Here is a 25,613-nt window from a genome sequence, read left to right on the forward strand (position 1 = left end):
TACCCGTGCTAACTTAAGCATCGGAGTCTCTAGCAGGTACCCCCCACCCTCCAGTGGCCAAGGATCAGCAGTGCAGCAAGTCCAACGAGTCGGACCCAACAGTTTTGGCCGTCATCAGCCAGCCGGACATGTCATCTCTGACCAGTACAGAAGATCTCATCCGAGATCGACCTCCAGTTTCAGGTAACCCTCGGAACAGGCATCGATCATGTTGATCGAAATCTCCAACATCTATAATCCTATCCCAAAAATGATTAAGGCGCGATGCTGAGTATACTCAGAGAGGTTGTCTCCAAAGGCGTAGCCAATGTCTTTGGCGAATCCAATAGTAAAAAAAGCTACGGTGGCGCCAACGGCACCCGCAAACATAAAAGGACGGTGCCGCCACCCGAGTTTACAGTGTTGCTGTAATAACTAAGTAAGGGATGGAACTCAGAGCTAGAAATCGCACAGATGAGCCACACCAAAGAGATCCATTTATCCGATATTATGAACTCCACAAAGATTGGTATTGGCTATGCTATCTGGACAGCATTGACAAGGTGGATCCCGATAGCGATGGAGGCCACCAAAACAAGCTTCCACACTGAGATTGGCTCCGCCGGTGTGGAGCCTGATTTTGTCGGTGAACTCATGGCTATCGAAGAAGAAGGTATGTAACTGCGCACAAAGAAGAGAGTTTGGAGGGAGGTAGAAGGTATCAGGCACAAAGAGGAAGGTATTAGAAAGTGGGGACAAAGAGGAGTAGCTTTGGTGGAAGGTAGTCCTCTGCTGGTCAAGAGGTAGGTTAAAATAAATCATCATCACCTTCTTTTTCTTCAACCAAAGCTTTAGTTTAACAAACTCTTATTTTATCCCAACTATTGTCCAGCCAAGGACTACCTCCCTCCAAAGCTTCTCCTCTTTGTGCCCACTTTCGAATACCTTCCTCTTTGTGCCCGATACCTTCTATCTCCCTCCAAACTCTCTTCTTTGTGCCCAGTTACATACCTTCTTCTTTGTTAGCTAAGAGTTCACCGAGTTCACCGACATAATCAAGCTGCACATCGGCATAGCCAATCTCAATGTGGAAGCTGGTTTTGGTGGCCTCCATCGCTGTCGGGATCCACCTTGTCAACGCTGTCCAGATAGCATGGCGAATACCAATCTATGTGGAGTTCGGAATACCGGATAAATTGACCTCTTTGGTGTGGCTCGTCGGCGCCGTTTCTAGCTCTGTTTTCCATCCCTTACTTAGTTATTACAGCAACACCTGTAAACTCGGGTGGCGGCACCATCCTTTTATGTTTGCGGGTGCCGTTGGCGCCACCATATCTTTTTGGACAATTGGATTCGCCAAAGACATTGGGTATGCCTTTAGAGACAACCTCTGCGATTATACTCAGTATAGTGCCTTAATCATTTTTGGGATCGGATTGTGGATGTTGGAGATTTTGATCAACATGATCGATGCCCGCTGTAGAGACTTCCTTGATGATCTTGCCAGCAGAGACCAACCAAAGAACAGACAGCCAAACCAGTTCTTCTCATTCATCATGGAAGTTAGAAATGAACTGGGTTACTTGGCCGTATTATTTAGTAGATTCGATGTTATGTTGGTATTCACAATGACAAAAGCATGTGATAGGTTCTGCGCAAATGCGAAAAGCATATCAATTTTCTCAATCCTTCTTCTACCGTTATTGACGGCTGTGGCTCTGTTCTGCGTCCAGAACAAGATAGCATTAGCTGAGGAGGAGTCAAGTGTGAGGGAAGAGGAAGATGACAGATGCGCACTAGTTAAATGCTTCTGAGAAATGTTTCGGACCATGAAGAGGTTGAATAACATGTTAGGTTTTATTCCGCCTCTTCATGGTCCGAAACATTTCTCGAAAGCATTTAACTAGTGCGCATCTGTCATCATCCTCTTCTCTCTCACTTGACTCCTCCTCAGGTAATGCTGGCTTTTTCTGGACGCAGAACACAGCCACAGTCATCAATAACGGTAGAAGGATTGAGAAAATTGATATGCTTTTCATATTTGCGCAGAACCTATCACATACTTTTGTCACAGTAAATGTCAACAAAACATCGAATCTACTAAATAAGGCGCCCAAGTAACCCAGTTCGTTTCTGACTGCCATGAAGAATGAGAGAAAATGGTATACTCGGGCATCGATCATGTTGATCGAAATCTCCAACATCCATAATCCGATCCCAAAAATGATTAAGGCGCGATGCTGAGAATACTCGGAGAGGTTGTCTCCAAAGGCGTACCCAATGTCTTTGGCGAATCCAATTGTCAAAAAGGCTATGGTGGCGTCAACGACACCCGCAAACATAAAAGGACGGTACCGCCACCCGAGTTTACAGGTGTTACTGTAATAACTAAGTAAGGGATGGAAAACAGAGCTAGAAACGACGCCGACGAGCCACACCAAAGAGGTCCATTTATCCGGTATTCCAAACTCCACATAGATTGGTATAAACTATGCTATCTGGACATCGTTGACAAGGTGAATCCCGACAGCGATGGAGGCCACCAAAATAAGCTTCCACACTGAGATTGGCTCCGCCGGTGTGGAGCCTGTTTCTGTCGGTGAACTCATGGCTATCGAAGAAGAAGGAATGTAACTGCGCACAAAGAAGAGAGTTTGGAGGGAAGTAGAAGGTATCAGGCACAAAGAGGAAGGTATTAGAAAGTGGGCACAAAATGGAGCAGCTTTGGAGGGAGGTAGTCCTCTGCTGGTCAAGAGGTGGGTTAAAATAAATCATCCTCACTTCTTTTTATTCAACCAAAGCTTTAGTTTAACAAACTCTTATTTTAACCCACCTCTTGTCCAGCCAAGGACTACCTTCCTCCAAAGCTTCTCCTCTTTGTGTCCACATTCGAATACCTTCCTCTTTGTGTTCGATACCTTCTACCTCCTTCCAAACTCTCTTCTTTGTGCCCAGTTACATACCTTCTTCTTTGTTAGCTAAGAGTTCACCGAGTTCACCGACAGAATCTAGCTCCACACCGGCGTAGCCAATCTCAATGTGGAAGCTGGTTTTGGTGGCCTCCATCGCTGTCGGGATCCACCTTGTCAACGTTGTCCAGATAGCATGGCTAATAACAATCTATGTGGAGTTCGAAATACCGGATAAATGGACCTCTTTGGTGTGGCTCGTAGGCGCCGTTTCTAGCTCTATTTTCCATCCTTTAGTTATTACAGCAACACCTGTAAACTCAGGTGGCGGCACCATTCTTTTATGTTTGCAGGTGCCGTTGGCGCCACCATAGCTTTTTTGACAATTGGATTCGCCAAAGACATTGGGTACGCCTTTGGAGACAACCTCTCCGAGTATACTCAGTATCGCGCCTTAATCATTTTTGGGATCGGATTGTGGATGTTGGAGATTTCGATCAACATGATCGATGCCCGCTGCAGAGACTTCCTTGATGATCTTGCCAGCAGAGACCAACCAAAGAATAGACTGGCAAACCAGTTCTTCTGTAAGACCCAGAAATTTTGGAAAAATTTTATTATGAGCCAATTTCAAAATTATTTATTTATTAGAGATTTTATTTTCAGAATTTATTTCATTGAAAATAATTAAATCAGGTTTTGATAATTAAAATATAAATTTTACTTAATTTCATTATTATTGAATAATTTTCTATACTTAAATTATAAAATTTAGCAGTTGTAAAAGAATATGAATTTTATATGATTTAGTTTAAATAATTGAGATTTTAGAATTTAATATTTTAATTTCATAAGCAAGGAAAATAAATTATATCATCTCTAATTTTAAATTAAGATACTTGATTAAAATCTAATTAACAAATTGATAATTAAGTAATATTTTTAAAGTAATTTTAAGGGATTAAATTAGATTTCGAATTAATAAAATATACCCTAATTTGATTAAAATTACTAAACCCTAATCAATCCATTATCCCCAAATTAAACCCTAACCTCCCTAATACTATCAGCACCGCCATCCACCCCCTAAAACCTCCAGTTATTCACCCATTCACTGAAAAAAAGAAAGAAAGAAAAGTAGGAAGAAAGAAAGGGGACAGAGAAGAGAGGGAGATTCGAGAAAGCAGGGGGGAACGGAGGAGAAGAAGAGGAAAGAAAGGAAGGAGCTTGCCGGCGCTGTTGGGTCCGCCGCTACCGTTGCGCGCCGTTGTTGCCGCCGAGCCCAGTGTCGTCGCGTCACTGCGGCTATGCCGTCACAGATGAGGAGAGAGGCGACAGAGGGAGAGAAAATCCGCGGTGGAGAAAGAGAAAGCGCGCTCGTGAGGGATGTCAAAGTTGCGTTCCGCCGCTGTGTTGCACGAGGTTGCCGCCGTCGCCTCAAGGCTCGCCATCGTCATCCTCGGCGGGAGCCCTTGCTATCACTAGTGGAGCCGTATCCGCCGCCGGTCTGAGCTGAGAAGAAATGCATGGAGAGAGAATAGGGGGCATCGTGGGAGCTCCATCGTACCACTCCTGCCAGCCGCCGCCAAGTTCTACTGCCGATTGGAGCCCTAGCCACTACCGTCAATTGGGGTCAAAATCGTTGCTATGTTCCCAGAGCTGTCATGGAAGTGGCTGATTCGGTTCCAATTCCTCCATTGTTGAGACTGTAAGCTTTAATCCCTGCCTTGATTCCATCCTGTTCCTGTCTTTCTCCTGTTCTAGCTAAGGGAACCTAAGTCTCTGTTTAGTACTGCCATTCTGTTTTCTCTGTTGGTTGCTAGGACCATTATGGTGGTGTTGAGGCCAACAGGAAACTGTTAGAGCTGCTGTTGATGAGTTTGATATTGCTACTTCAATTCTGGTTTGTTCTTCTCCTTGATTATGTTCCATTTGCACATGTTATTGTCATTGCCACACTTGTTTTGATTTAATTCTAGTATATGCCCTGTTTTGAAATTCTCAGGGCTGTGTTCACTTTCAATACCTATTCTATTTGGATTCTCTATTCTGCTGTTACTACCATTATCGTCGTGGAATTGTTGCCGCTGCTGCCATGAAACAAAAAGGGAAGGGAGTTGTCACATTTAATCTACGCGGGTTTAACTAAATTGAGGTAGGGGATTATTCAAAAGTTAAAATATTTTGGGATTGAATACCTGATGAGTCTAGTAGATTAATGCAAGTGAATTAATTTCTGTACTTGAAATGATTTTCTGCTGTGATTGAAATTGTGGCTGAGTTGATTATTAATTTATCAAATTTTTGAGTTTATGGCAAAAAAATTATTGAATATGTTGATGTTGAACCTTTGTTTAAAAGTGGTTTTTATTGATTATGCAAAATGGATTTGGAAATGTTGATTTGAAATGTTAGTTTTGATTGGGCCGAAGTTGAAAAGAGGGGACCCGAAATGGGTGGCAAACTCCAATTTTTAGGGGAGGTGCTGTCGAAATTTTTCTAAGAATTTCGAAGTAATTTTGGGTGTGATTTCAAAAATGATTTTGATTTAAGCATCTTTAATGAGAGAAGTATGTTTGAATGTTTTTAAAGATTATTGAAGAGACTTGGATTTTTATGATTTGATTAACTTGTAGTTTTAAAACTCATGTGATTTCTAATGATGAAAAGAGATTTGATTAACTAGCAAAATACTTTAAAATAGTAAATTGAGTATAAATTCAAGGGTTTGAGAATAGGAAAGGAAAGGAAGTCTAAGGTTTTTAATGAAAAAGAGGAAGAAAGTTATTTTAAGAGATATGAAGAAAAACATGTGGTGTTAATTTGGAGGCGATTTTAGTGAGTTGTTTAAAGGTTGTCTTTGAAATTGAGGTGTAATTTAATGACAATTGAGTTGTTTGAGGTCTGGTGATGATCTTGGATAATTATAGTGCTGGATAATTATAGTAGTGTGGAGTGATGACTGTGATTGATGATGTTGGTCATGATATTGATGACAAGATTTGTGATGAATGAAACATGGTTGAGAATGATGTGGATATTGAAGAATTATGATTGAAATATTCATATGACTTATTTATTTGAATTATCTGAGATACGAGTTTCCCTAGGTAAAGTACCGTGGCTTGCCACCATGTGTACCAGGTTGAGACTCGATACTCTGTTGACCCTACGATGTAAGTGTGACCGGGCACTATATAAATTCCCGAAAATGTTACCCCCATTGAGCAATATTGATTATTTGAGAAAAAGCTATGCATAGATTCTTGGGGATGCACATCGGGGGACAGTCTAAGGACAATTCAGACTTGTCGGGTTGGCTGGATAACCGACAGATGAGCCTCATCAGCCATAGGACAGGCATGCATCATATGCATTTGTATGTTTTGATTGAATGTGCAGTTGTTTTGGTTTGCCTAATTGCTTAGCCATGTTTATCTGCTACTTGCTTTACTTGCTGTACTTGAATCTTATCTGTGATTTCCTTGTTTGTCCTGTATGTGTATGTTTATCTGAGAGACCTTTTTTAGAGGAGATGTGATGAAGATGTTTTTTTTGTTTGTGGTAATGAAAGTTGAAGTAGGTGGACTAGGTGTTCCCTGAGTATCCTAATGTATGTATTATTTGGATAGGAGCAAGCGAGGTAAGTTGGATAGGAAGTCACTAGGCACGTATTTGATCCTTTTTGCTTCTTTAAACTATTCATCTTACTGATTTGTAAATTGAAGGGATTTCTTTAAACACCTTTCAAAGTAAGCTTTGTACCAAACTTTTCAAAAAGGTTATTTCAAGGATAAACTGTTTTATGAAGAAATTAATTCTATTTGCAAGTATTTTTTTGCTTTGATAGTATTCCCTTCCCTACTGAGGACGTGTGGTTTGTTCTCACCCCAATATCTTCCACCCTTTCAGTGATAGGTTCGAAGACTCAGTTTGAAGCTGCGGGCGATTATTGACTTTATCTATGCGTTGTGTTACCTTCATAGAGTTCCCTCGCTTGTTGCTTAAGATTTTTATTTTATACAGAGGAATAGGTATTGTATCTGAGTTTTATTTTGATTTACTTGTATAAGATTTATTATTATTAGTAATTATGTAATTATTGTTAATTGGTGATGCCTGATATATGATTTTTAATGAGTTATAAACAACTTTATAGCATTTTATTAAAGATTGAAGTGCGAGTTCGAACTAAAGGCTCAATATTAAATAGTTAGTAAGGAAAATAGGTTAGTAAGACCTTACTTTTGGTACAATCATGACGTATTGAAGGTTGGGTTGTTACATTATGGTATCAGAGCAGTTCATCCTGATTAGAGTCTTGAGAATGGACTGACTATACTTTATTGTATACTCTGAGTGTCTGTCATGTTATAGGTCTTGTCTGAATGACGAGAATTAGAGCTTTATGTACATGACTGTCTATTGATTAACACTGCTAGCTTACCGTTGCATATCTGTTGATATTAAGTCTGGCCAACTTAATATTGTTAATTTATGTGTACGCGAAAGTTAACGGGTTATCATAGATGAAATAGAAGTAATAGGTAACGCTTATAACACGATTTGGGAAAGTTAGGGGTTAATTCCTGAGGTTACTTTGTTATATGTCTCGAAATTCTGCTGAGGACATGCGACTTGTTCCTCCTTGATGTGCCCTGAAGTCCTTATTTGAGATTTCTTTCTTGAAAAATAGTTTGACTATTTTCCAACCCTATCCCTTCGTTTATATGCTTTTTGCTTTATGTTGTTTAAACTCTTTTTCTTAACTCGTGTACTTTGAAATAACAGAGTGATCATTGAGATCTTTGCGATTTTGCTATCGATTAAGTTGTTTTCCTTGAGAGTATTGCATTCTTTTTGAATTAGCTACAAATTTGTTTGAATTGTCATATTCTGTGAACTGATTTCCTTTTTGCATATTTCAATCCTCTTGAAAATCTTTATAGGATTGTGATATTAAGTGTCCTATTCACTCTTGTTTTAAATTTTTTTTTTAAAGAACTTTTGGTTTATTGTTGTGCAAGTTGTTATTGATTTTGCATTCTTTTACTTCAACGGTGTATCCCTTTACTGTAAGTTAAACTTGGTTTGGTGCGACATAACCATCTATTGAAATTTTAATAAAATCGTTTTTGACTTTGCCTACATTTCTTTACCTTAAACTTTGAAAATTTTTGTGTACGGTTTAAATTTGTTTATTTGTAATACATCCTCTATTCCTTTTTATGAGTACAATTTTATCTCAGGTTTCCTTCTAGCTAGAGTGCAGTTTTATGCATGCTTTTGTTTAGTCGGTATTTAAATACCTTTCGGAGTGTTTGAGAAAATATAATTTTGCCCTTACCCAAATTAAATCTTTTCTTTTCAAAATTTGCATAGTTTATTTCAAATTAAATTTATATTGGAATAAAGCCACGTTTAAGTTCTTGTTATTCTTTTGAAGGATGTTTGCTGCTTATCTTTTCTTTTAGACCGCGAAATAAATTTTTCGCAAATTTTCCATTCTTTTATGAATAATGCATTTAAAAATATTTTTAATCGTACTCTTGAGTTCTGTGAACCTTTTTTTGTGTTTAAGATATTCTTTTCTGCAAATCTCATGCTTTTTTGATTTAGCTTGAACTCATTTCAAAATATTGTATTGTTTTTCATTTTGTTGGTCCTATCAAATTCTTTTGATTTAAATTTTTTATTCGAAATACGATTTGATTCTCCTTTTTAGCGCATCTCAATGTCCTTGAATATCCTTATGAGGTTGCGATTTCAAGAATACCCTTGGAATTTTGGTTTTAGGTCTTTTTAAAGAAATTTCAAGTCAATCTTTTCTTGCCTGATTGTGTCCATAGCCTTCTTTTAAATCTGATAAAGATGTTTTGAATTTAGCATGCTTTTATTCATATGAGTTCTTGAAAGCATATGTATTTTGAGACCTTGCCTCAAATCCCCTTTTTGAAACAAATTTGGATTCTTTTCAACTTTATTGCAATTTCACTACATATCTCTAATTGACTAAATATTTATGAATTTTTGAGAAATTACTTTTGGTTTTTAGCTTAATTAAATTTCATCTTTCAAACTTCACATATTCTATCTTTACTTTAAGAATAATTTTGAATTAAAAGAACTTGATTTTCCTTCTAATCCTATTGCAATTTTATGCGTATTTTTGTTTGATTATATGTTTAAGCATACTTTGAGATTCTTGAAGGAAGATTTTGTTTCTATTTTACATAACCTTCATTTTACGAACCTCACGTAATATATTTCAACCCAGGTATGTTTTGAAGCAAAGCAAACATCTATACTTTTGTTAATTTCTTTAAATATTTATTTCATATCTTCTCTTTTTACAAAGTAACATAATTTTCCTCTTAAGTTCAAATATTCTTTACGGACATTCCATTTAATTGTGTTCCTAAACATTCTCTTAAATTTTGTAAACGACGTCCTTGACTTTGGTCATTCTCTTCTTATGAGTCTTATACTTTAAATTCAGTTTGAATTCAATTCTAACGAATGTACCATTTTCTTCTCATCGTCTCTATTGAAGTTCCTTGAACTCTTCATACATCCGCCTCTTATTTTTATAAAATACTATTTGAAACTGTATGAGTACCTATCCTGGTCATTACACTTCCTTATATAAATCCTATACTCTTTGACATGACATTAAAATTAACTTCGTACAACACCGATCCTTGAATCTTTGAAAATGTTAAGTGTTCCTTTTAATCCGGCCATATTGGCTTATGTTCCAATCGTGCCGTGTAATTTGCGTGTTGTTTGCCCTTTTTCTTTTTTTGAGATGTAATTTATATTTTTTTGCTTCATAATTTGTACCATACGCATATCTTGATCTGTTTACACTTCTAACTATATTAAAACTCTTGCAAAACAATTATTGATCTTATATTCTATCATGAGCTATGAAACCCTTGGGGTTGTCTGAAGTTCTTCCGTTGCAATGCATCACTATTGTCCTTAACCATTCTTCTTTTATAAAATCTCATACTTCCTCGATTCAGTTTGAATCTATTTCTTTCCAGTAATCTCATTGCTTGTATATCCTTATTTACTTGTGATCTTAGTAGTTCTTCAAATATTTGCAAGGGTTGTTTTTGTCACTTGTCCTTCTTTTTCTGAGGTCTTGTGTCCTTCTAAGTAAACTCGAGATTTGTTTTAATGTCAGTGCGACCTTTAGGTATAGCAAGCGATACATTAGTTCTTAGCACACAGTTAGTGAATGCGAAAGGTAAAATTGGTAAATGTGCGATGCCATAGAATGCTGTGGAGCTTTGTTTTATACGAAAGAGTTTTGTTGAAGTTACGTTTGTGAGTAGTTAGATTTGCAAAATGTTTGACGAAGTTGAAAACCCTCGGATGAGTTGTTTAATGAAGTACAGTTGAGAATGGTAGAGATAAGTTATATTGAAGTTTGAATAGTTGAATATCTGAAATTGGTGCGAGATCAGTGTGTGAATGTTAAGCATGTTGTTTTAAGCCCAGCCTATTTTATAACCTTTCGCCGCCTTGCTCTACCATTACATATTTGAACCATGTCATCATTTGCATCAAACTTGCTTATTAATTTCTGCCTTGCAGACACACTCCTACCCTTATATCTTTATACTATATGATAATCAAAGTATTTAAAACTATATAAATATGAATGCTAAGGTTCTTTGCTTTTTCATAAAATGTTAAAAACATATAATGTTTTCTGTAATATGCTAATTTTCGAGGACGAAAATTTTTATAAGTAGGGTAAGGTGTAAGACCCAGAAATTTTGGAAAAATTTTATTATTAGCCAATTTCAAAATTATTTATTTATTAGAGATTTTATTTTCAGAATTTATTTCATTGAAAATAATTAAATCAGGTTTTGATAATTAAAATATAAATTTTACTTAATTTCATTATTATTGAATAATTTTCTATACTTAAATTATAAAATTTAGCAGTTGTAAAAGAATATGAATTTTATATGATTTAGGTTAAATAATTGAGATTTTAGAATTTAATATTTTAATTTCATAAGCAAGGAAAATAAATTATATCATCTCTAATTTTAAATTAAGATACTTGATTAAAATTTAATTAACAAATTGATAATTAAGTAATATTTTTAAAGTAATTTTAAGGGATTAAATTAGATTTCGAATTAATAAAATATACCCTAATTTGATTAAAATTACTAAACCCTAATCAACCCATTATCCCCAAATTAAACCCTAACCTCCCTAATACTATCAGCACCGCCATCTAACCTCTATAACCTCCAGTTATTCACCCATTCACTAAAAAAAGAAAGAAAGAAAAGCAGGAAGAAAGAAAAGGGACAGAGAAGAGAGGGAGATTCGAGAAAGCAGGGGGGAACGGAGGAGAATGAGAGGGAAGAAAGGAAGGAGCTGGCCGGCGCTATTGGGTCCGCCGCCACCGTTGCGCGCCGTTGTTGCCGCCGAGCCCACTGCCGTCGCGTCACTGCGGCTATGCCGTCACAGATGAGGAGAGAGGCGACAGAGGGAGAGAAAATCCGCGGTGGAGAAAGAGAAAGCGCGCTCGTGAGGGATGTCAAAGTTGCGTTCCATCGTTGTGCTGCACGAGGTTGCCGCCGTCGCCTCAAGGCTCGCCATCGTCATCCTCGGCGGGAGCCCTTGCTGTCACTAGTGGAGCCGTATCCGCCGCCGGTCTGAGCTGAGAAGAAACACATGGAGAGAGAACAGGGGGCTTCGTGGGAGCTCCATCGTACCACTCCTGCCAGCCGCCGCCCAGTCCTGCTGCCAATTGGAGCCCTAGCCATTGCAGTCAATTGGGGTCAAAATCGTTGCTATGTTCCCAGAGCTGTCATGGAAGTGGCTGATTCGGTTCCAATTCCTCCATTGTTGAGACTGTAAGCTTTAATCCCTGCCTTGATTCCATCCTTTTCCTGTCTTTCTCCTGTTCTAGCTAAGGGAACCTATGTCTCTGTTTAGTACTGCCACTCTGTTTTCCCTGTTGGTTGTTAGGACCATTATGGTGGTGTTGAGGCCAACAAGAAACTGTTAGAGCTGCTGTTGATGAGTTTGATATTGCTACTTCAATTCTGGTTTGTTCTTCTCCTTGATTATGTTCCATTTGCACATTTTATTGTCATTGCCACGCTTGTTTTGATTTAATTCTAGTATATGCCCTGTTTTGAAATTCTCAGGGCTGTGTTCACTTTCAATACCTATTCTATTTGGATTCTCTATTCTGCTGTAACTACCATTATCATCGTGGAATTGTTGCCGCTGCTGCCATGAAATAAAAAGGGAAGGGAGTTGTCACATTTAATCTACGCGGGTTTAACTAAATTGAGGTAGGGGATTATTCAAAAGTTAAAATATTTTGGGATTGAATACCTGATGAGTCTAGTAGATTAATGCAAGTGAATTAATTTCTGTACTTGAAATGATTTTCTGCTGTGATTGAAATTGTGGCTGAATTGATTATTAATTTATCAAATTTTTGAGTTTATGGCAAAAAAATTATTGAATATGTTGATGTTGAACCTTTGTTTGAAAGTGGTTTTTATTGATTATGCAAAATGGATTTGGAAATGTTGATTTGAAATGTTGGTTTTGATTGGGCCGAAGTTGAAAAGAGGGGACCCGTAATGGGTGACAAACTCCAATTTTTAGGGGAGGTGCTGTCGAAATTTTTCTAAGAATTTCGAAGTAATTTTGGATGTGATTTCAAAAATGATTTTGATTTAAGCATCTTTAATGAGAGAAGTATGTTTGAATGTTTTTAAAGATTATTGAAGAGACTTGGATTTTTATGATTTGATTAACTTGTAGTTTTAAAACTCATGTGATTTCTAATGATGAAAAGAGATTTGATTAACTAGAAAAATACTTTAAAATAGTAAATTGAGTATAAATTCAAGGGTTTGGGAATAGGAAAGGAAAGGAAGTCTAAGGTTTTTAATGAAAAAGAGGAAGAAAGTTATTTTAAGAGATATGAAGAAAAACATGTGGTGTTAATTTGGAGGCGAGTTTAGTGAGTTATTTAAAGGTTGTCTTTGAAATTGAGGTGTAATTTAATGACAATTGAGTTGTTTGAGGTCTGGTGATGATCTTGGATAATTATAGTGCTGGATAATTATAGTAGTGTGGAGTGATGACTGTGATTGATAATGTTGGTCATGATATTGATGACAAGATTTGTGATGAATGAAACATGGTTGAGAATGATGTGGATATTGAAGAATTATGATTGAAATATTCATATGACTTATTTATTTGAATTATCTGAGATACGAGTTTCCCTGGGTAAAGTACCGTGGCTTGCCACCATGTGTACCAGGTTGAGACTCGATACTTTGTTGACCCTACGACGTAAGTGTGACCGGGCACTATATAAATTCCCGGAAATGTTACCCCTATTGAGCAATATTGATTATTTGAGAAAAAGCTATGCATAGACTCTTGGGGATGCACGTCGGGGGACAGTCTAAGGACAATTCAGACTTGTCGGGTTGGCTGGATAACCGACAGATGAGCCTCATCAGCCATAGGACAGCATGCACCATATGCATTTGTATGTTTTGATTGAATGTGCAGTTGTTTTGATTTGCCTAATTGCTTAGCCATGTTTATCTGCTACTTGCTTTACTTGCTGTACTTGAATCTTATCTGTGATTTTCTTGTTTGTCCTGTATGTGTATGTTTATCTGAGAGACCTTTTTTAGAGGAGATGTGATGAAGATGTTTTTTTTTTTGTTTGTGGTAATGAAAGTTGAAGTAGGTGGACTAGGTGTTCCCTGAGTATCCTAATGTATGTATTATTTGGATAGGAGCGAGCGAGGTAAGTTGGATAGGAAGTCACTAGGCACGTATTTTATCCTTTTTGCTTCTTTAAACTATTCATCTTACTGATTTGTAAATTGAAGGGATTTCTTTAAACACCTTTCAAAGTAAGCTTTGTACCAAACTTTTCAAAAAGGTTATTTCACGGATAAACTGTTTTATGAAGAAATTAATTCTATTTGCAAGTATTTCTTTGCTTTGATGGTATTCCCTTCCCTACTGAGGACGTGTGGTTTGTTCTCACCCCAATATCTTCCACCCTTTCAGTGATAGGTTCGAAGACTCAGTTTGAAGCTGCGGGCGATTATTGACTTTATCTATGCGTTGTGTTACTTCATAGAGTTCCCTCGCTTGTTGCTTAAGATTTTTATTTTATACAGAGGGATAGGTATTGTATCTGAGTTTTATTTTGCTTTACTTGTATAAGATTTATTATTATTAGTAATTATATAATTATTGTTAATTGGTGATGCCTGATATATGATTTTTAATGAGTTATAAACAACTTTATAGCATTTTATTAAAGATTGAAGTGCGAGTTCGAACTAAAAGCTCAATATTAAATAGTTAGTAAGGAAAATAGGTTAGTAACACCTTACTTTTGGTACGATCATGACGTATTGAAGGTTGGGTTGTTACATCTTCTCATTCATCATGGCAGTCGGAAATGAACTGGGTTACTTGGCCACAGTATTTAGTATATTCGATGTTATGTTGGCATTCACCATGACAAAAGCATGTGATAGGTTCTGCACAAATGCGAAAAGCATATATATTTTTTCAATCCTTCTTCTATCGTTATTGACGGCTGTGGCTCTGTTCTGCGTCCAGAACAAGATAGCATTACCTAAGGAGGAGTCAAGTGTGAGGGAAGAGGGAAGAGGAGTCAAATGCTTCCGAGAAATGTTTCGGACCATGAAGAGGCTGAATAACATGTTGGGTTTTATTCCGCCTCTTCATGGTCCGAAACATTTCTCGAAAGCATTTAACTTGTGCGCATCTGTCATCATCCTCTTCTCTCCCACTTGACTCCTTCTCAGGTAATGCTAGCTTTTTCTGGACGCAGAACACAACCACAGCCGTCAATAACTGTAGAAGAAGGATTGAGAGAATTGATATGCTTTTCATATTTGCGCAGAACCTATCACATGCTTTTGTCACGGTGAATGCCAACAAAACATCGAATATGCTAAATAAGGTAGCCAAGTAACCCAGTTTATTTCTGACTGCCATGAAGAATGAGAAGAATTGGTATGCCAGTCTGATCTTTGGTTGGTCTCTGCTAGCAAGATCATCTAGGAAGTCTCTGCAGCGGGCATCGATCATGTTGATCGAAATCTCCAACATCTATAATCCGATCCCAAAAATGATTAAGGCGCGATGCTGAGTATACTCGGAGAGGTTGTCTCCAAAGGCGTGCCCAATGTCTTTGGCGAATCTAATTGTCAAAAAAGCTATGGTGGGGCCAACGGCACCCGCAAACATAAAAGGACGGTGCTGCCACCCGAGTTTACAGGTGTTCTGAACTAAGTAAGGGATGGAACTCAGAGCTAGAAACGGCGCCGATGAGCCACACCAAAGAGATCCATTTATCCGGTATTCTGAACTCCACAAAGATTGGTATTAGCTATGCTATCTGGACAGCGTTGACAAGGAGGATCCTGACAACAATGGAGGCCACCAAAACAAGCTTCCACATTGAGATTGGCTCCGCCGGTGTGGAGCCTGATTCTGTCGGTGAACTCATGGCTATTGAAGAAGAAGGTATGTAACTGCGCACAAAGAAGAGAGTTTGGAGGGAGGTAGAAGGTATCAGGCACAAAGAGGAAGGTATTAGAAAGTGGGCAAAAAGACGAGCAGCTTTGGAGGGAGGTAGTCCTCTGCTACTCAAGAGGTGGGTTAAAATAAATCATCATCACCTTATTTTTCTTCAACCAAAGCTTTAGTTTAACAAACTCTTATTTTAACTCACCTCTTGTCCAGCCAAGGACTACCTCCCTCCAAAGCTTCTTCTCTTTGTGCCCACTTTCGAATACCTTCCTCTTTGTGCCCGCTATCTTCTACCACGCATGCAAGCCTGCACGTGAAGATCATGTATTTCTACAGATTTCATAACAACAATATTATTCATAACAACAATATTATTCATATTATACATGTGTGATTTAATTTATTTTCAATGAGTATTTGTATTCTAATATATATTTTATATTGATGGCCGACTTTAATAACTGATTTTAGTGTACATATAACATAGTCGTTCTCATAATGCATGCACTAACATAAACTTGAGTGATATATTGGGCTTTAAAATAATAGATATGCTAGATAATTTAGTGCTTCATAAAATAAAAAGAACAAATTATTCTCTTAAAAAAGTCTTAAATAAATATGTTTAAATAGGATAAGTATCCTTTACATAACTGTTCTATTTATAGATCCTCACACTTGGATAATTGTAGCCAACAAATTTAATATCATCAATTATCTCTCATCTCAATCAAACATCAAGGATCAAAATCATCACCAATTATCACAACCTTTCTCTCTTTTGCTTCATTTGATTCTAGGGAGCCATCTTTTACCGTGGTCATTGAATTGGACTCATCATCCATGTTGCTGGAAGATATACGTGAAATTTGTAAGCGTAGACTTGAAGTAGAATACAAGAAAGGCTTAGGAAGAAATGGTATTGAGTGCAGTGATCTTTTTATCATTTCTACTGCTTTATTAATTGATGGTCTATGTGATGAATTTGTTTGAAATTGAATGTATCATAAACTCATTAAAAATATTTTTTTTTATCAGATCATTTTCTTCATCTGTCACAAGTGAGTGAATATGAGATAGTATGTTACCTTATTCAAGATCTTTGTAAATCCAATCTGAGAAGTACATTTCGCTGGAATTTGACCGTCTATTCTCGTAGTTCTTTCTTCCTCCAACCATTTCAAGAATTAACATGCCATAACTATATACATTAGATTTGTGCAAAACACTACCATTAATGCGACTAAATACTTCAGGTGCAATATATCCAATTGTTCCTCTTCTTCCCAATATGGACACAATACTCTCTTTCTTTTGACATATCTTGACTAATCCAAAATAAAAAATTGTAGGACAAAAATCTTCATCCAAAAGAATATTTTAAAATTTAATATCAAGATATAAAATTCTTGTACCACATCTTCAATGCAAATATTCTAATCAACGAGCTATGCCAATTGCAATTTGGTTCCAATCCAAATTGCAAGTAGGAGTTGGAGATCCATTTTCATAAATGAACTTATCCAATGAACTATTAAAATATGAACTTATGAATGAGTGCTCTTATGTTTCTCTCGTTACAAAATTCTAAAAAAAAGATAATGTTCACATGAAATATTCTATTAATACTAGCAATTTCATTTATGAATTCTTTTTCACTCCCTTTTTCATTCATTTATCACTTTCACTGCAACAAGATGACCATCAGATAACTTCCCTTTGTACACAACATTATCCCCCTGAGATGATGATAATAATTATAAAGAGAAATTTAATTAACTTTAGTGTTTACCTACAACAGTCTTAAAAAGCCGCCAGTTCCACTTTGAAGATGATCCTAAAATGTAAAAGATCAATAACTTAGACATGGTAAAATTAAAGACAAGATTAATACTTAGATAATACATAATAATCTTGTGAAATGCTTATAGCTATGCAGTTTAAACACTTCATCAATTAGCAATATGGAAGTAGCAGTCTTAGTGGTATTAAGGATAGAGAGTAATAGTGTACAAGAGCAGTGTGTAAAACTGCATTGTTGTCTTTCTTTGTATTGCTGTCTTTCTTGATTAGTGACTAGCGTCCTTTTTGATAAGTCTTGAGCTTCAATAGTCACTAGCCATGTATATATATGTATAGCAAACTTGGCTTAGCAAGTATGTGATTCTGAAATAAAATGAAACTTGATTACACTCTCTTTACTAGTTTTTGTCTCTATTTTAATTTTTCTTTTCCTTCCAAACCTATCACTGCTCTTTCTCATAGAGCTGAGCTTACTATTTTTTTCTTTCTCTGAATCTTTTAAGTGGTTCTATAAAACCTTTCAGTTTAATCTTCCCACAATCATAGCGAGTATTAGCACAACTTGTATGGTTATCATCATTGGGGCTTAAGTAAGGAGGAATCTGAATCATTATCAAGAGGATCATTAAGTGCAAATAGCTGAGGATCGTAGTGTTTGTGTTTAATTAACTTGGCAAAATGAATAAGATAGTTAAACAAGATTAAAGGGATACTGCAAGATATGAAATTTCAAAGAAAAGGATAGTAAGTGAGACTTATAAACGTATTGTAGAGTTTAATTTGACTTACATATAGAGTATATGTAATAAGAATATATAGGAATTCAAATATTCAACCTATTTTGGTAATTTTTTAAGATATCATTAAACATTATTTTTACATAACAAGCAGAGTAGCCATCATAGAAAAATTGAATAGAAAAACTAGAGTATAAGATAGCAATGACTCAAATATTTTTTTTCGACTTTTCAAGACATAATCTGTAAGATACAATAAAATTGTTAAATGCGTTCAATGAAAGAGAAAATATTAGTAATGTTTCGGATAGTTTACTTGATTTAAATACAGAATAAAATTGTAATATTATTCATTTTACGTATTATATGAAGAAATTTGAGTATATATCAATGATGTAAAATCAAAATCAAACTAAAACAAACTATATTAAAGTTCTCTTTGTGACAGATTGCACAGTGAGACAGAGATTTGATTCTTGTAGTTGAAGTAAAAACAAGAAGAAGAAAAGAAAACGAAAGAAACGATTATTACATATTACTTATATAGCAAGGCATCAAGAAAGCAAAACACACTGCTCATGAGAAGCTTCACTTTTCTCACGTCAACAAGTTGTTATAGCTCCACAAAACATACCATTTGAGAAAAAGAGATACCGTACAAGAGTGGTGTCAAGAATATAATGAGAAATATGTTACACAACAATTACATAAATTTTGTTACCTTAGGCAAACTCATTTGGATTGATGGATTCATTTTGCACTAAAGTTGATGAATCTGCCTCATGTGTATTGTCATAAATTATTTCTGGAGATTGCAACTTTGATCCTTGGGAAAAAAATCACATTGGCTTCGGAGAAAGTGGGATAGAATCAAGTCGTCCTTCTAACGTTTCAATCACTATTTTCATGGATGTCTAATAGATTTTTTTGTATATATCACATGCTTACCAAAATAATCTTATTTACTAAATCATTTTTATTCTCTGTGTTTGTCAGGCATCTTGTTGAAAAATTATCTTTCTTCAGTTCCTTGTAAATTCACTCTGTAAAGTATATTTTATTGATAGGTGTATTTTTACCATTATAATTCTCTTTTTATTCGATTACTTCAAGAATCAACTTTCCATAACTGTACACATTATATTTTTGAGAAACCAAAAAAATTCCACGGTATATTTGATTATATACTTTTGGTACAAGTGTGCAACATATCTTGCTGTTCCTCTTGCATACTGTAGAAATACAATACTCTCTTTTTTTATGTATATTTTAACTAATCCAAAATTAACTATTTTAGGACGAAATCTATATTCAAAAGAATATTTTAAAATTTAATATCAAAATATAAAATCTTAATATTACATCCCAACGTAAATATTCTAATTCTCATAGTAATACTAATTATAATTTGGTAGAGTTTGCTCCAATATAATTTTGATGCTTTTTCATCGATAAATTTATCTAAAGAGTCATTTGGCATGAATTCATAAATCAAAGTTCTCTTATTTATCTCGTAATAAAATCCTAATTTCTCACCAAATGAATTGGTCATCTTTTTTACCTTTTTAGAAAGCCCATGACATTTGTATGCACCTTCACCATCGCCATCGTTGGACTCCACAGAATCCAAGCACAGCAAAAGCATACATAAACTAATAATAATACTTCCATTTTTGCATCTTGATTTCAGGTATGCCATAGATGATGAACAAACAACTTGTTACCTTTCACTACGTCGATGCTCAATATCATAGACATGCATCGACCACCAAAACATATAATGAATGAAACAACTCCAAACTTCAATTAGCTATATGCTATTTGCAAAAGAAAAAATATATATATTTATTTAATTTTATATTAATACTATTATTATCAGATAACATTGTAATTCTCATTCATTATTTTGCAAGATAATGTAGTCTTTCCTACACATAAAAAAAGAAAGAAAATATTTTTTAGGCGCTTCATCTTTCTTCTCTTTTCCGTGCTTGAAAGTCATTCTCTAAGGTAGCGTTTGGTGGAGAGACAGAGATGGAAAGACTGAGACTGAGAGACAAAGACTAAGAGACAGAGATTGAAATAAATCTCAGTATTCTGTTTGGTGCAAAATATGAGACAGGAATTGAAATAAGAATGAAACTCTAATTTAATTTGCACAAAGGATAAAATTGGAATTAATTAATTAAAATAAGAGTATTTTAGGTATAAAATGTTATTAAAGTTTTAGTCTCTATCTCTAAAAATTTTAGTCTCCTGTGTCCCTACTTTTTGGAGGTACTGAAATACTGAAATTTTGGAGACAGAAACATAAATTTTAGTACCAGTCTCTGAACCAACAAACACGATACTGAATCTCAGTCTCTCAGTCTCTGTCTCAGTACCTCAAAACAAACGCTACCTAATTTACTAGCTGTCTCTAAAATTTGTTGGTGACAAATTCTCTTACCCTCAAAAATCAGTTTATTTAGTAAAAAATATCTTCTAGAGTACAGATAGAATTAGAGTTAAGAGATTTTCAATTCGTAAATAAGATAAAATTGAGTTTTAAAAAAAAATTTAATTTGCAAGCAGAATTAGGGTGAAATTTAAACGATTCCATCCTACTCTATTTAATACCTATTGCTAGGTCGTTAAAATGAACTAAACTCATTAGACTAATGTAACACCCTAAGTTCTTATACTATCGTGGAGGTTTTTAAAATAAGGTGCCACACTTGATTAAGCAAAGAAATGACTAAATCGTTACGCGAGGCAGGAGTAAATACGTGTAGAGCGGAAAACGAGTAGTGCTAAAACGTTGGAATTTGAATTAGAGTGAAATAAACATCCTAACCATGAGTACGTTTCAAAATACTTATAGGGAACTAAAACAGGAAAAGAAGCTAACTACGACCTAAACTAATCTCGTCGAAGAGGCTTCCCTACTTGCATCCTATCCTATCCTTGATCAGGAGTCTTTAGTTATTCACGAATCGAGGTACCAGGGGTCTCCCTCCAACACCCTTTCGCGCAGTGAAGACCTGGTTCCATTGCGTGGGATGAACCAAAACTCGACGGGGTGCCGAAATGGGGGAGTAGGGCACGTATTCCACCTTTGGGCCTCCACAAGGGTTCAACTTCTCCTCTGGGTCCTCCTCCATAGTGTCTTCCTTCTGGCCAGGGTTGTCGGATTTCTCTTCTTCGGTCTCGGGGTCGGACTCAAGGTGTACCACCTTGGATGACCGCTTCCTAGATGTTGAAGCGTCCCTATCTAGGAAGGTTATGACGGGCAGCTGGGGTTCTTCTTCCACGAGTTCTCGACCTAAGTAGATAGTTTGGAGTATGGTAGTAGTGGTCGCGACTACCCACGCGTGCTTCGAGGGGTCATACTCAGAAGTTACCCTCGGGGGGCACTGCGTCGTCTCTATCCGCTATGCCATGTTCCTCTGGAGATAGTATGGGAAAAGAAAGGGAATGAGAACCTAACGTCTCAGTAGGAGTGCTATGTAACACCTCCATATCCATCTCCAGCCCACGTGCGGGATTTTAAAAACAAGCGTATAACATGGCATGTAATATGCATCTTCTTTTTTGTAAAACATGTGTGTAAAAGAAAGGGAAAACATATAGGAAAATAGAAGGATAACATCAACATAATCATAATTAAATCTAAGGAAAACATAGAACTCAAGCTTTCATTCGTGCCTTCTTTCTTTCTTAATTTATAACTTATATGGAGGGTATTGAACTCAAACCGGTATAAGTGGGAGTCCCCTTTCCTTACCGAAGGTTCTTATCCCAAACGTTTTGGCGATCACCTTCCCTTACCGAAAGATCATCTCGATCGATCACCTTCCCTTACCGAAGGATCATATCGATATCTTGTCTTTGGGGGTCACCTTCCCTTACCGAAGGATCATTCCCTCAATTTAATTTACACTCAAGGTTATTTAGACATACACAAGAAGAGAGTCATATAAAAAGATATATTATTATATAAAATTGATGGGATAGTCCCCTTCCCTTACCGAAGGTTCTTATCCCAAATGTTTTTCGATCACCTTCCTTTACCGAAGGATCATATCGATATCTTGTCTTTGGGGGTCACCTTCCCTTACCGAAGGATCATTCCCTTAGTTTAATTTACAATCAAGGTTATTTAGACATACACAAGAAGAGAGTCATATAAAAAGATATATTATTATATAAAATTGATGGGATAGTCCCCTTCCCTTACCGAAGGTTCTTATCCCAAACATTTTTCGATCACCTTCCCTTACCGAAGGATCATCTCGATCGATCACCCTCCCTTACTGAGGGATCATCTCGATATCTTGTCTTTGGGGGTCACCTTCCCTTACCGAAGGATCATTCCCTCAGTTTAATTTACATTTAGGTTGTTTTAAACGTACACAAGGGAAAAATCATATAAGTGCACATTATAAGAATATTAAATATTTTGAAGAAAAACATGTACTCTTGACTTTAAATGAATAATGATAGAAGAGATCACATAGATGCACATAGGATTAAATTTTTAAATAAAATATTTGAGAAAGCATGTACTCTTGACTTTAAGGGAATGATGATAACATACTGGTATAATAGGTTACATGGATGCACATGATGAAATAGGGTAATTTAAATAATTGAATTAAAATATTATAAATAATAATATAACCATGTAAGAGATCACACATATACCTAAATGTTGAACAAGACATAAGAAGGCATGTACTCTTGGCCCTAAGAAGATATTAATGATATAATGTAAAAAGTATAATCTAAGTGCATATAGTAAGAAAGTGAGTATTTGAAATACTTGGATTAGATATTATAAGAAGTATGTACCCTTGATCTTTAAAATAAAGGAGCAATAATGATATAAGGGGTCATTTAGTTGCGTATAATAAAATAGGGTTCCATAATGTAACGGTATCAAAGGTCATGTAAGGGCACATAGTAAAATTAGGGAATGTTAAATAATTTAATAAAACGTTGTAAAGGGGCATGTACTCTCAACATAAAAGGAATAATAATAATGTAACGGTATCAAAAGTCATGTAAGGGCACATAGTAAAATTAGGAAATGTTAAATAATTTAATAAAACGTTATAAAGGGGCATATACTCTCAACATAAAAGGAATAGTGATTAAAGGGTCATGTAAATGCACATAGAAAAGGTATGGGATACATATTAATGGATTCAAGAGGGTATAATTGACGAAATAGATAATCATGCTCAATGTAGATGAGAGATAAGCAAAGAATAATTCATGCCATAAAATACATGAAAGGTGGTAGCCATGCATGGATGGAAGAAAACAAAATAAAGCATACTACATGCCAACATAAGTAAGAAAGGCATAATTCCCTACCTTCTTTTCTAACGCTTCTTTGAGCTTGCCTCTTGTATTTGCCCACAGAATGTTATTTCTTTGTAGAGAGAGAAGGGAGAGGATAAGTGTTTGAGAGAAGTGATTTTCTTCCTATGGTGCTCCCCTATTTATATACATTTGGGGATGGGGTGGTTGGGATATTTTAAATTTCAAACTGAGGGTGGTTACCAAGTTCCTATCCAAAATTTCAAAATTCTAAACTCATTTCCTAACTGATTTTCAAACTTCAAATTTAATTTTGTTACAACTAATAATTTTGTCTCTAAAATTAAATTTTAAAACTAAATGAACTGAAAAATATAAATTAAATGGAACGGTCTATTTATTTTATTTTTTTGTATTGTTAGAAAAAAAAATAAACGAGTCAACCCATAATATTTTTTTTGCATACTTAGGTTAGTCCTAATTATTCTTTGAGGCCACATTGTAAGCCGCGGTTGACCTTTATTTCATTATTTCATTGTATTTGGCCTACTAAAATCACCTAAAAAATATGCATTATCATTTTGAGGCCCCATTGTATTTATCATCTTTGTTTTATTTTACCGGAAAATGTTTTTTTTTTCTTTTTGATCATGAAAGTATGCATCGTTATTGTTGTGGACGTTTGTGGTGGAACAAAAGAGAAATAAATATGCAGCACAAAATATATGCGCTATCGGTATAAATATAAAAGATGGAGGGTAATAATAAGCTGCTTAAAAAAAATCATACTTCAAACCCCTATATTGCTGAAATTTAAAATGAATTTATTATATCACCAATTTTATAGTGTCTATCAAAATTGGAGGATAGAAAAAGAGAGAGTGTGTGTTGAGAATATTTTGTCACAAGATATTTTCTGTATAATGTTCCTCAAGTTAGCAACCAGATGAGATATTTTTTAACTTGCATGCATTAGTTTTTATATGTACCAATGTATTTGACTGGTACACTGATACCCATTAACAACCGTTATTTTTTTAAAAAAATCGAATAAATATAATTAGTTATATGAGTATAATAATACGAATATATACAATTTTATAAATTATTAATTTAAATTATATCTATTTAAATTTTAAATTATAAATTAATATAAATTTTATAATTTAAAATTATAGTTATTTAAATAAAATTAAATTGATTAAAAAATAAAAATATACTAATACAATTTAAATCGTATTAAAACATAAATAAGTTTACAGTCTATAAATAAATTTTACGTAAATAAATGAGTTTAGTTAATGTGACAGATGAATTTTGTGCAAATAGTAACACTTGTCATCTATCCAAAAATAACTTAATGTAAAGTCGACTACAAGTGAGTTTTACCGTCAAATAATAGTTCCAAGTAAACTCCTTGATAGATGAAAGAAATTAAAGGGTCACTATCACTGGCTTAGTTAATAGAAAATTGTTCAAAATCCAAAGTCTAAAGTTTCTAATGACTAGTAATTAGATATTCTTAATTCTTGATTTAATTGTAATCATTTTATTTTAATTTGAAAATGCTATTGTGAGACAAAATTCGTATCTATGTAATTCCGCATCATCATGCAACCAACACATCATATCGAAGTGGAACTATAATATTCTTAGTTACCACAATACACGAAGCTACCACGGACAGCCATATAAAGCGGGCTAATTAAAAGAAGGAAGAAGCTGCGATTGGTGAGACCATGAGAGGGAACAGGGGGAGACTTGGAGCAGGACGACAACGCGGCGAACGAAGGCAGTTTCTTACTCCCTGTGGCGGTGGCTCCTGAGCGCAATGGACGATGACGGCGGCAGAAGCTATAAGTTTAAAGGGATATATTTTTCATTCAAATTATTAAAGTGTATACAAAAGTATATACTATACTTTATCTTAAACATTATAACACCACATATCCTTACTAAGATTCTTATGATTGATGCATCAAACATAAATAGTTTGGTAGCAAAGGAAGTTTGAAACCAATTTCAAAATACACAGAAAGAAAAAAATAAACTAAGCATATAATGTTATTTAACTTGGGTATTTTGGAACTTACGTTGATACTTATGCAGATATTCCTAAAAAGAGTGCAAGTGCACGTACTTATTTTTTTTGGATATTATATATGATACATTTTTTTTTAATTTTTTTACGAATTAATATTTAATTTGGTCTCTTATTTGTATCTGTGTTTTAATTTAGTTAATAAAATTTTAATTATTTTTTTAGATTCTAAAT

The 25,613-nt window shown here is 35.2% G+C and overlaps 2 protein-coding genes, 2 long non-coding RNA genes and 1 pseudogene across 4 annotated transcripts; 3 read left to right on the plus strand and 2 right to left on the minus strand.

Annotated features, from left to right (window-relative positions):
- Nucleotides 1,065–1,793, plus strand: LOC107636982 (putative sucrose transport protein SUC6). The gene has a single exon (XM_016340446.1). It carries the CDS (start codon nt 1,065–1,067, stop codon nt 1,791–1,793), a length of 729 nt encoding a protein of 242 aa, XP_016195932.1.
- On the minus strand, nt 1,830–3,045 carry LOC107636983 (sucrose transport protein SUC2-like). The gene is made up of 3 exons (XM_016340447.1): nt 2,943–3,045; nt 2,470–2,590; nt 1,830–2,358 (listed from the first exon to the last, which is right to left on the minus strand). Exons 1-3 carry the CDS (start codon nt 3,043–3,045, stop codon nt 1,830–1,832), a joined length of 753 nt encoding a protein of 250 aa, XP_016195933.1.
- Nucleotides 3,837–6,056, plus strand: LOC110271207. Its single transcript, XR_002361657.1, has 3 exons — nt 3,837–4,596; nt 4,712–4,791; nt 4,894–6,056. It is a non-coding gene; the product is annotated as an uncharacterized LOC110271207 (long non-coding RNA).
- LOC110271206 lies at nt 11,125–12,175 on the plus strand. The gene is made up of 2 exons (XR_002361656.1): nt 11,125–11,782; nt 12,080–12,175. It is a non-coding gene; the product is annotated as an uncharacterized LOC110271206 (long non-coding RNA).
- On the minus strand, nt 16,229–21,538 carry LOC107636984 (annotated as a pseudogene).

The sequence above is a fragment of the Arachis ipaensis genome, chromosome B04 (genome assembly GCF_000816755.2).
Source record: "Arachis ipaensis cultivar K30076 chromosome B04, Araip1.1, whole genome shotgun sequence".
Taxonomy (NCBI): Eukaryota; Viridiplantae; Streptophyta; class Magnoliopsida; order Fabales; family Fabaceae; genus Arachis; species Arachis ipaensis.